Source organism: Triticum urartu, chromosome 1, assembly GCF_003073215.2.
Source record: "Triticum urartu cultivar G1812 chromosome 1, Tu2.1, whole genome shotgun sequence".
Classification (NCBI taxonomy): domain Eukaryota; kingdom Viridiplantae; phylum Streptophyta; class Magnoliopsida; order Poales; family Poaceae; genus Triticum; species Triticum urartu.
Window position 1 is genome coordinate 45786475 of NC_053022.1, and position 12865 is coordinate 45799339.

Consider the following 12865-nt stretch of genomic DNA (forward strand, 5'->3'; position numbering starts at 1 on the left):
AAATTTATGATGTAGAAGTAATTTGACAACTAAAAAATGACCCGGGTCAACAAAAAATGGTCGGGTTTCCGTGGTGCCTGTCATGATTTTAAGATCAACGGTCCATGCATGTTGTCATGATCCAATATTAATTTATCACTACGATCTTTGGAGATTTTCTATTTTCTATAGTCACTACTAATTATAGGGATTAATAATTTCTATATTTAGAGTTGTCGATGCTCCTTTTATACTCTAACCTCATAGACTTCGTTTCACATCCTATCCTTACGAGTTTTCCTCGCCTTCGTTGATCTTAACTAGCAAATCCTAGCCTTAGACACAAGTGGGTAATATTTGTCAAGCCGAGTGACACCACGGAGACCATGTATGTCAAGTACCTCAACGGCTTCGTCAAGAAGGTGAGGCAGGCGGCCGTGGCGCCGGCAGTGGAAGGGGTGAAGTACAAGGAGTGCAGCAGGAATCATGCGCTGACTAGTGGTGGGCACGTTGTGGACGGCTGCGGGGAGTGAATACCGTTGGGGGACCTCAACCCCGCTGACGAGTCATCATACAAGTACACGACATGCATATGACACCACAACTTCCACCGCAAGGTGATGACGGAAAGGTCGTCGCCGCTGTCGCCCATGGCAAGAACTGTCATAGTAGTTGAGCCTAACTGCAAAAAACGCTAACATAAAAAATCTTGTCATGGTAGCTGAAAAATGTCCCATGGTAGACGAAAAACATCTAACACTAGTGTGTGACGGTGGTGGGAGGAGACGGGAAGGTCCGGCAGCGGAGGAGAATGCATCGGAGGCATTGTGGCTGTTGGGTTAATTGCGCTTATTGTTGTGCCTCCAGTTCCTGAAGATGTCCTTACTGATGCCAATGTCATGGCACCTCGCTTCGATGATGTCCTTATCGCGCTTCTGCAGGCGCCACCCTAGGTGCTTCGACAGCTCCTGCATGTGCATCTTCTGGTAGGCAGTGAACATGGTGCGGGACCACTTCCTTGCCGACATAACCCCATGGGGCGGTGGCGCTGTCGCCAACGAGAGCTGGGCGGGGAGCCTTTGGATCTGCAATGCCCCCGGCGGGCGGCTGTGTCATGGAGAAGAGATGTACGCAGGCAGCTGCTATGCCATCGTCGCTGGAGGATACACAGGTGGAGGATGATGTGGTGGGGAGACGGAGCTCGTCGTCATACTCCGTGGCTTCTGATTCATACTCCGTGCCATCCGAGTCGGTGTCAGAGTTGGCGACCGGGGGCCAGTCCTCTGGTGTCTGCTCCACCCCGTGCTACGGCTGGCCATGGAGCATGATCACCACCATGGGCAGCAGCAACGGCGACCTCTCCATCATCATCTCGCGGTGCAAGCTGTAGTGGCAACCAAAGGCCGCCCACTTGTATGACAATGTGTCGGTGGGGTTCAAGTCCCCCAACAGCATCCACTCCCCGTAGCCATCCACAACTTTCCCATCGGTAGCCAGCGCGTGGTTCCTACTACACTCCTTGTACTTCACCCCTTCCACCACCGATGCCATGATTGCCTGCTTCACCTTCTTGATGAACCCCTTAGGGTACTTGACGTCCATCGCCCCCCTGGTGTCACTCGGCTTGACAAATATTACCCACTAGTGTCTAAGGCTTGGATTTACTAGTTAGGATCAACGAAGACGTGGAAAACTCGTAAGGATAGGATGCGAAACAAAGTCTATGAGTTTAGGGTATAAAAAGAGCAACAATGACTCTAACGACAGATATTATTAATCCATATAATTAGTAGTGACTACAGAAAAGAGAAAATCTCGAAAGATCATAGTGATAAATTAATATTGGATCATGACAACATACATGGACCGCTGATCATAAAATCAAGACAGGCACCATAGAAACCTAACCATTTTTTGTTTGACCTTGCTCATTATTTAGTTGTCAAATTACTGCTACATGTCAATAGATTTTTTTTGTCAAAAATAGCTTTTTTCAGGGGTCTTCGTCACATAGATGGACATGACGCGTGTAGACCACCATTGTACATTCTTTGCCCATGTATAACTGTTAATCAATACAAAAATAATTACCCTGGATTTGAGATGTTATCCTCTATAACTAAGAGATCAATCCCCACTAATCTATATATCTTGACATGCAGCATATCGGCCTCAACATGTATGCCCCACATGTGCCACCTTCTGCCACGTCAGCGACTCTTTACATGCAGCGTTCAGTTGCCAATGTGCAGAACTGACTGTCCACCTACCTTCTCTCCGTTTCCACTTTCCAGCCATAAATCGTGGATGCCTATATCCCTCCCTCAGAAATGAACAAAAACCGATCGACCTCTCTACCCCAGAAAAATTGACGCCAGTTTTCTCCTTGGCTACATGTGCAGCAGGCCTGCAGGTGGGAGCCGATCTATGCATCAAGGGTCCTTCCATGGCACGTCCGTTGGTGTTAGATTGTATAGTTCCCGTATATGTGTACGTATGATGTCACATTGTACCTCTTCATTATATATATGTGATAGGCCACCCCTAGAGGGTTGTGCCGGTTCCCCCAAACCTATTGTCTTACATGGTATCATGCTAGGTTACGATCACTTCCGCTAAAACCCTAATACCCGCACCGCCGCTGCCGCCGTCTTCACTGCCGCCACTCCCGATCGCGCCGCCGCCATGTCGAGCGCCGCCACGTCTGGTTCCACCACCGCGGGGTTCCTGCCGGCCTCCCTCGCGGCACTGTTGTCCCTCCCATTGGACGCCGCCGCTGTGCCGGCCCCGCTCGGGACCCGGAGTGTAGGCTCCTTCTTCTCGACTCCGTCAGCGCCCTCGTGGTTCGGGCGCGAGCTCGCGGTGCACACCGCGGCTGCGTCGTCCACCTCCTCTCCTACGGGTGCTATCCCGCCGCTACAGCCGGTGGCGCCCGAGTCCGCCTTGATGGCGGGGTTGTCGGCATCGGGCCCGGCTGCGGCGCCATCTGCCCCCGCGCCCTTTATTCCTCCGGCCGCGTCCCCGGTCACGCTGACGGCCTCTATGGTGCCATCATCCCAGACCGTCTCCTCGACGGGATCGTCGTTGCCGCCGCCGTTCACTTCGGCCATCTTATCACCATCAAGTTGTCATCTGACAACTACATCTTATGGCGGGCGCAGGTTCTTCCGCTCCTTGGGAGCCATTACCTGCTTGGCTACATAGATGGATTTCTCCCTTGCCCCCCCCCCCGTGCTGGTGGACAGCGTGCACGGTCTGGTCTACAATCCGGCTCACCATGTTCGGATGGGGCAGGACCAGGCGAACCTCTCCTCCATCCAGGGGTCGCTCTCTCCGGCTGTCGTCGGGCTTGTTGTCTTCGCAAAGAGATATCACGAGGCCTGGACCATCCTTGAGTGCTCATTTGCGGCGCAGTCTCAGGCCCGTGTCTTTGCGCTCCGTCTTCAGCTTGGCGAGTGCGAGAAGCTTGACTCCACGGCCACGGAGTTCTACAACAAGCTCAAGGGCCTTGCTGACACGTTGGCCTCCATTGGACAGCCGCTCACCGACTCCGAGTTCAACTCCTTCATCGTCAACGGGCTCAACGAGGAGTATGATGCTTTGGTTGAGATCATCAGCGAGCGGGGCAACTCGACTCCCATGATGGCACATGAGGTCTACTCCCGTCTTCTCCTTACCGAGCAGCGCGTTGAGGCGCGCCGCTCCAAGGCCAGTCACGGCTCCCTCTCCGCGAACGCCGCCACTAAGGGTGGCCGCAGCTCGTCCAAGGGGCCACCCCCGGCTTCGTCATCGTCGGCTCCCCCCCCGCGTCCGCAACCTTACTAGGGGCCGGTGGTCGACGCGTGTGTCAGTTGTGTGGCATTGAGGGGCACTGGTCCTCCAAGTGTCACAAACGCTTTCAGCGGAGCTTCCTTGGTCTTGGCAATTATGGCAAGGATACACACAACTTTGCCCGTCAGGTTGCCATGGCTGATCATCCGGCGCCGCAGAAGCAACAAGGACACACTCAGTCCTACTCCATCTGTCCCCACTGGTACGTGGACTCTGGGGCAACGGAGCACCTGACGAGCGAGATGGGGAAGCTTCACACTCGTGAACCCTATCACGGCTCCGACAAGATCCACAACGCCAATGGAGCAGGTATGCACATCTCTCATATTGGTCAAGCATCTCTTCTCAATAGACATGCCAATAGGAGTCTTCAGCTTCGCAATGTTCTTAGAGTTCCATCTGTGAAACGTAATCTTCTTTCAGTTCCTAAACTCACACGTGATAATAATGTGCTTTGTGAATTTCATCCTTTTGATCTTTTTATTAAGGATCGGGGCACGAGGGACATTCTTCTTAGTGGGCGGCTGTGCCAGGGCCTCTACCATCTAGAGCATCCTGGCGTAGCCCGCGTTTTCAGTAGAGTTCGGGTCTCTCCGTCACAGTGGCATGCTCGTCTTGGTCACCTGGCCACACCTATTGTCCGTCATGTTTTGCGTCGTCATGAGCTTCCTAGCTTGTCTAGTAATAAAGATGTAGCAGTGTGTGATGCTTGTCAGTAGGGGAAGAGTCATCAACTTCCCTTTTCGGAGTCCAGTCGTGAGGTGAAACATCCTTTTAGAACTTGTGTTTTCGGATGTATGGGGTCCTGCTCAGACTTCTGTCAGTGGTCACAATTATTATTTCAGTTTCTTTGATGCTTATAGTCGCTTTACCTGGCTTTATCTTATTAAACGTAAATCTAATGTGTTTGACATTTTTGTTCAGTTTCAAAAACATGTTCAACGCCTTCTCAAGCACAAAATTGTTCATGTCCAGTCGGACTGGGGGGGGGGCGAGTATCGCAACCTCAACTCCTTCTTTCAGTCGCTTGGGATCACTCACTGTTTAGCATGTCCACATACACATCAGCAGAATGGTTCAGTAGAACGTAAGCATCGTCACATTGTTGAAGCTGGTCTTACTCTTTTGGCCCATGCATCTGTTCCGTTTCGGTTTTGGAGTGATGCTTTCACCACTGCATGCTTTCTCATAAACCGTACTCCAACTCATGTTTTGAACATGAAGACTTCCATTGAGGTTCTCCTTAATGAACAACCTAATTATACGTTTTCATGATTTTTGGGTGCGCTTGCTGGCCGCATCTTCGTCCATATAACATGCAAAAGCTTGAGTTTAGTTCCAAGAAGTGTGTCTTCCTTGGCTATAGCTCTCTTCATAAAGGTTACAAATGTCTTCATGTTCCCACAAATCGTGTCTATATATCTCAGGACGTCGTGTTTGATGAGCATGTTTTTCCCTTTGCCAAACTTCCTATGTCCATTGCTGAACCACCATCTATGCATTCATCCTCTATTGCCTCTGACCAATTTGATGATGTTGCATATTCTCCTATATTGTTTCCTAATCATGGTGCAGGCACTGGACGTGGGGCTCGTTTGGAAACTTTGGAGGCGCCATCGCCTCTGTCGTCGGTCTCACCAGCGGCTCACGACGATCAGGGTGTGCCCCTGCATGGCCTCGGTCCTCATGCCCATGCACGTTCGACCGATCACCCAGCGACGCCGTGCGTCTCGGCGCCTCTGGTCTCTGGGCTGCCTGCGTCAGCGCCTCTGGCTCCTGGGTCATCTGCCTCGGCGCCCTTGCCGTCCGTCTCGGCGCCGCTGGTGCCTCCATCGCTCGTCTCGGCGCCTCTGGCCTCTGGGCCGGCCTCGCCACTTCGGCTTGTCACTCCAGTCTCGTCGCCCCCTTGGCCTGCCACGCCGGTCTCGCCTGGGCCGAGCTCACCCGGCTCCGGCGCCCTCTCGCCTGTGCTGGCCGAGGCATCTCCGTCGCTGGCCAGGGCGTCTCCATCGCCGTCACCATCGCCGTTGTCGCCGTCGTCGCTCAGTCCAGTATCGACTGAGCCCTCTCCGGCTCCTGTGGCTCCCGCGGCTCCTCAACGACCACATACGCGGAGCCGCAGTGGTGTTTTTCAGCCCAAACAGCGCCATGATGGTACTGTTGCTTGGTTGGCTGCATGTCTGGCTGCTGCTCATGCGGATCCGGCCTCTGAGCCTCGTACATATCAAGCTGCTCTGTGTATACCTCATTGGAGAGAGGCCATGGAGCAGGAGTACCATGCTCTTCTTCATAACAAGACATGGACTCTTGTTCCGCCACCACCCCGTGTTAATGTCATTGACTCTAAATGGGTTTTCAAAGTGAAGAAGCATTCTGATGGGTCTATTGAGCGCTACAAGGCGCGGCTGGTTGCTCGAGGCTTTCGGCAGCGTTATGGTCTTGACTATGAAGACACCTTCAGTCCCGTGGTTAAACCTACTACTATCAGCCAATGTTATGGTCCGAATACTAACGACTTCGCCAGGGGCTTGTCCCTGAGCAGCCACTCATCGTCGCCTTCGGCGGCGGTGGTGGAGTAGTCCGGAAGGAGAGTCCTTCCCTTCTTGGACCCTTCGGCCTCCCCAGTTGGGCAGCCTTCCTTTTCTTGTCTCCCCCAGTTGGAGGGGGAGCATCTTCGTCTTCCTCCTCGTCTACGGGGGGGGGGGGGAGTGTGTCGCAGAGTTTTCGGACGATGAGTCCGATACCCCCTGGCGCCGGGAACTCCTTCGGGTTCCCTTGGCCTTCTTGGTCTTCTCCGACACCTTGTAAGGAGCCAGAGTCAGCATCTTCGTTAGGAGAGCGTCTGCTGGGCCTTCGGGCAAAGGAGCCAGACAGTCGATCTGTCCGGCCGTCTCTTGCCAGTCCTGTCAAAGGTACGGGAGCTTAGATCTCGCATAGAGTCAAACTATGAAAAACAAGTATCCTGTAAGAGGTAAAATATCTTACCGCGCTGGCTTGGCGCTTCGCGTTGAATCCGCGATCCTCGGTAGTGGGAGGGGGAACCTCGGCACCCTTGAATAGCACCTTCCAGGCATCCTCGTGTGTTGTGTTGAAGAGCCTGTTCAGAGTTCGATGCTGGGCCGGGTCGAACTCCCACAAGTTGAAAGCCCGTTGTTGGCACGGGAGGATCCGGCGGATGAGCATGACCTGGACTACGTTGATGAGTTTGAGCTTTTTGTTCACCATGTTTTGAATACATGTTTGGAGTCCGGTCAGCTCTCCCGAACTACCCCAGGACATGCCCTTCTCTTGCCAGGAGGAGAGCCGCGTGGGGATGCCGGATCGGAACTCGAGGGCCGCTGCCCATTTAGGGTCACGCGGCTCGGTGATGTAGAACCACCCCGATTGCCACCCCTTTATGGTCTCCACGAAGGAGCCCTCGAGCCATGTGACGTTGGGCATCTTGCCCACCATGGCGCCTCCGCACTCCGTCTGCCGGCCGCTCACCACCTTCGGCTTGACATTGAAGGTCTTCAGCCATAGGCCAAAGTGGGGCTTGATGCGGAGGAAGGCCTCGCACACGACGATAAACGCCGAGATGTTGAGGATGAAGTTCGGGGCCAGATCGTGGAAATCCAGGCCGTAGTAGAACATGAGCCCCCGGACGAATGGGTGGAGAGGGAATCCCAGTCCGCGGAGGAAATGGGTAAGGAACACTACCCTCTCATGGGGCCTGGGGTGGGGATGAGCTGCCCCTCATCTGGGAGCCGGTGCGCGATGTCGTCAGACAAGTATCCGGCTCTCCTCAGCTTCTTGATGTGTCCCTCCGTGATGGAGGAGACCATCCACCTGCCTCCCGCTCCGGACATGGTTGGAGAAGGTTGAGGTGGGAAATGTGGACTTGGGCGCTGGAGCTCGAGTGTGCGAAGATGGATGAGCAAAGGAGGAAGAAGGCGTGGATGAAAAGGTGAATCCTTATCCCTTTATATGGGCGGACGAAACTATGCATCCCCACTAGCCTGGTAAAACTCGCTTATCCCCCAAGCATCGTAATCGATGGCGCGGTTGGGTTACCCACGCCCGTATTGATGAGAATCCCGTGATAAGGGGACACGATCTCTGCTTTGACAAGACGTGTCAAAAAACTGCCTCGCGTCATGTGCGGGTCTAGTTAAAGGAAACAGTTCGAACAATCACCGGGCCATGACATAATGTCGTGTTGCCAAAACAAGTCAGCGAATTAGATTTGTGGAAATATTATTCTCTCTACGATGCTATGTGGAACTTATTTTGCAGGGTCGGACACTATCCTTGTATTCAAATTCTTCCGTGATGTATTCGGAGGAGGAACCCGCCTTGCAATGCCGAAGACAATACTGCGCGCCGGACTCGTCGTCATTGAAGCCTGGTTTAGGGGCTAGTTAGGGAGTCCTGGATTGGGGGGGGTCTCCAGACAGCCAGATTATATCCTTTGGCTGGACTGTTGGACTATGAAGATACAAGATTGAAGACTTCGTCTCGTGTCCGGATGGGACTCTACCTGGCATGGAAGGCAAGCTAGGAAATACGGATATGTATATCTCCTCCTTTGTAACCGACCTTGTGTAACCCTAGCCCTCTCCGGTGTCTATATAAACCGGAGGATTTTAGTCCGTAGGACAACATACAATCATACCATAGGCTAGCTTCTAGGGTTTAGCCTCTCTGATCTTGTGGTAGATCTACTCTTGTACTACCCATATCATCAATATTAATCAAGAAGGACGTAGGGTTTTACCTCCATCTAGAGGGCCCGAACCTGGGTAAAACATCGTGCCCCCTGCCTCCTGTTACCATCTGCCTAGACGCACAGTTCGGGACCCCCTACCCGAGATCCGCCGGTTTTGACACCGACAAGCCCCTTGAATGGGTGGTGGCCTCCTTATAGTAGCTGAAGCAACACTAAAAACCTGACTGCCCAGGATTTGCATCCGAAGACCGAAAGTGGACCTCCAAAAAAGGAGATTGAGATGGATGTATTCCTCTACATGCACAGGGATTTGACGGACTCCCCTCTAGTTTGACTGGTAGATGTGGTAGAGAAAATCTCAAACTCAAGTGAGGAGAAGCAATGCTTATTCATTAAAGAACAAAGAGGATGCACCTATTCGAAAGGTCCATGCATGATTTTGTTTCCAAGAGACCAAAAGTGAAGCACGAGATCTCTATACATGGTTTTATGTGTCTCCGGATATCGGGTAGGGATAAAATGGCAGGTGATTAAGGGATAGGGCAAGGGCAACGATCTAGTGAGATCCTAGACACAACCCTTGGCCGACATCTTGGCACCACCGCGGTGCCAAGAATAAAAAAGTATGAAGAAATCACTCAAAGGGAAGGGGGTTATTTAGAAGGGCATGTTCAGGACAAACCGAACAGAAGCCATCAATGAGAAAGACCATGACAAGACCATGCTGAGGATGATCATGAGAGGAGCTCAACGGCGCCTCCACTCATCGAGGAACACTCGGATCTATCCATTAAGGACGCAACCACTCTAAGAAACAAACCTACAACTATAAAACAGTAGCGGGACCCCCCTCTCACACCTCACTGGTATGGGGAGGAGGATAATTTCAAGAGGGTTGTGGAGGAGAGAGGCAGAGAGAACAAGGCGAGAGGGGGTTGAGGTGCTTGTGAGCTCTGTTTGACCTCGATCAGTTTTAGATGTCAATTTACATCGTCGGTTAGATAGACACGACGTGTGTACATACATATATTGCCAAGTATAGTTGCTAATCAATACAATGGCATGGCAGTAAATATTTTTGATTGATTCCCAATTTGAGATGTAACTAGACAAACAAGACCTATAAATTGTTCTTCAATACTCGAGTTGTAACTTGGGTCATTACATAGTCAAGAAACACGTAAATCATTCTTGTTTAATTTTACTACTATAGCTAATCTCAAAGACGTAAAACCCAAACAAATAAAAAATATGTATCTAAAATATAAAATTGTGAACTGAGCATGTGACGCCCGGTTAATCAAGCTACAGTAATCCTCTGTTAATGAGGCCACATCACCACTGTTACTGTTGCTAATCTCTCTTAGATTCAAATCGGTTCGAATTCAAATTTAAATCAAGTCAAACTCAAAAGTTTTGAAATGTCTAAAATAAAATGTTCATCATGTGACAAATTTTCATTTGTTAACATTCATGGTGAACCAACATTTGTGCAAAATGTTTAATGCCCTAATCTATATAAAACAGAGATATTAAAAAAGTTAAATAAAAATAAAATGAAAAGACCACCCCTCTCACGCTGGGCCAACCGTCCTAGCTAGTCAACCGTCCAACCCAGCTAGCCAACTGGCCGGACTAGTTAGCCAGTCCACCTACCTCCCCTCTCCCCTGTTCACGCGACCGGGTCGCTACAAGGGCGGGTCGCCCCGAACCACCTCGCCGGCGCCGACGTCAGGAGGGGATAAGGCGCCCCCCGTGCCTCCTCGGTCCCCCCACCTCCCCACTCACCCCCACTCACCTCGCCCCTCTCACCCAGATCCACCTCTCCCCCTATGCTGATCTGGAGGAAGGGCCAGCGTGCCCGTGACCGACAACCTCGCTTGACTGCGGCCACCGACTGGCCCTCACCTCGACGGCGGGACCCCAGTCTCCACCACAACCTGCTCGTCCCATCGGCCGAGTCGCGCGAGTCGGTTGCCCCCGTCCGCTCTCCCTCGACGACGTCGTTGTCCCGTGAAGCCGAGGCCACCGTGCTCGTCCCCGAAGTCGTCGCCGTCCTCAACCGCCTTCCTGTTGTCCTTGTCTCGTCCTCGGGCTGTCTACGCGAGCCACGAGGACCCGGATGCCCCCACGACACCGCCCTGAGCTCGACTTCTTCCTCGGGCTGCCACCCGTCATCTCCGTCTCCGGCCGCCTCGACTCTCTCTCGGGCCTTCCCAGCAACGGCGGTGAGCACCGCGTGTTCCCCTCCTCCTGCCCCTCCGATTCCGACGCCGTAGTCAGGGGCCCTGGCCGTAGTACCAGCCCACGTCCGCCTATGACCGCCGTGCCAGAGAGCTCAAGCTCACCGCGCCCCACACCCCGTTTCACATCTGCCCCGCTCGCACGCTGACCGCCTCTCTGTCCACCCAGGGCCGCACCCTCGCGCGTGCGCGTCCGCCCGAGTGCCGCGCCCCCTGCCCTGCCCTGCGGGCTGCTGCTATCTGCTGATTTTGCTGCTGCGTGTGCACGCCCGCGTCGTGACCGCGCCCTGCTCGCTCCGCGCGGGCCGCGCGCCCGCCAAGGCTATTGCTGCCCGGGCCATGCCTTGCTCGCCTGCTGCTTGCCTACTGCGCTGCTGCATTGCGTGCTGCTGCTACTCTGCTACGCTACTTCTGCTGCCGCTGCAACGTATACTGCTGCTGCGGTTTGCCGCCGCTGCCGCCTGATGCTCGCTTGGCCGCGCCCCGCGCACGCCCGCTGCCTCCCACGACTTCGCGCGGCCGCCTGCGCCCGCAAGCGCGCGTCCACTGCTACTCTGTTGCGCTGCTCTACTAAAGCTACATAACTGCTGTTGATTGCTACTGTAGATGCTACTAGCTAGCTTTTCTAAATCTACAATGACTAAATCCTTAGACAACCCCTAAACTGCGGCAAAACAATTGTTAGCCAGGCTAAAAATAATACGAGTAGGAAGTGTACTAGACAAACTCCTTTTCTTAAATTGTTTTCTGGTCTCCACCGCTACTTTGTTGTGTTCCTGTTTTCTGGTCTTTCACCGTTTTTTAAATTTCCGGAGATTTGTAAGTCCAATTGGGCTGAAATTTTAACACGATTTTTGTCCGGATATTATCTTTCTTGCGGCCGAAGAAGGGCACTAACTTCCTTACCAGGTGTCGACTAGCCTCCCAGGCGCGATAGGGTAGGGGTGCGCCCCTAGGGCTTGTGGGCCTCTCGGGCATCGTCTCACGTTGATTCTTTTTCCCAAAAATCACATATAGTCTAAAAAATCTCCATAAGTTTTCATCACATTTGGACTCCGTTTGATATGGATATTCTGTGAAACAAAAAACACGCAACAAATAGGAAATGCCACTGGGTACTAGATCAATATGTTAGACCCAAAATAATATAAAAAGTTGCCAAAAGTATATGAAAGTGGTAGAATATTGACATGAAAAAATCAAAAATTACAGATACGACAGAGATGGGCCAGTAACAGGTCAGTACCAGATTTGAGCCAGGTCACAAAAACCCACTAGTTCTGAGCCTAATGTCTAACGCGGAGCACTGTCGAGCTTATTTGGCTACGAAAACGGCAGGTGGGTCCCACCTGGGGGTCGGTGCATAGATTACCCCATTGCCACCTCTAGAATCTGGGAGTTGAGTGCAAAAACATATATCAAGTGAATCTATATGATACCCCATTATCACCACGGGTATCCATAGCAAGACATACATCAAGTGCTCTCAAATCCATAAAAGTATTCAATTTGATAATAACGAAATCCCAATGGGAAAACTCAATCCATCGCAACAAGATAGAGAGGGAGAAATACCATATGGTCCAACTATATTAACAAAGCTCGTGATACATTAAGATAGTGCCAAATCAAGAACACGAGAGAGAGACAGAGACAGAGATCAAATACATAGCTACTAGTATAAACCCTCAGCCCTGAGGGTGGACTACTCCCTCCTCATCATGGTGGCCGCCGGGATGATGAAGATGGCCTCCGGTGATGATTTCCCCCTCCGACATGATGCTGGAAAAGGATCAAGATTGGTTTTTTGTAGCTACAGAGGCATGCATCAGCAGAACTTCTGATCTAGGGTTATTTCTCGAGGTTTCTATATTTATAGGATTTTTTGGCGTCGGTCTCATGTCCAGATGTGCTTCGAGGGACCCACTACCCACCAGCACATGACCAAGGCCTCTAGCGTGGCTTGGTGGGTAGTGGACACCTCCTGCACCTTCTGGTCCTCCCACAAAGCTTCTAGTGCCTCTTTTGTTCCAAAAACATCATCGAAAAGTTTAGTTGCATTAGGAGAACTTTATTTCTGCACAAAAAACAACACCACGGTAGT

At 52.1% G+C, this 12865-nt stretch overlaps 1 protein-coding gene across 1 annotated transcript; it reads right to left on the minus strand.

Annotated features, from left to right (window-relative positions):
* Positions 1-818: 818 nt before the first annotated feature.
* Positions 819-1581, minus strand: LOC125553329 (zinc-finger homeodomain protein 9-like). Its single transcript, XM_048717160.1, has 2 exons — positions 1391-1581; positions 819-1086 (listed from the first exon to the last, which is right to left on the minus strand). The coding sequence occupies exons 1-2, from the start codon at positions 1579-1581 to the stop codon at positions 819-821; spliced, it is 459 nt and encodes a 152-aa protein (XP_048573117.1).
* Positions 1582-12865: the final 11284 nt, after the last annotated feature.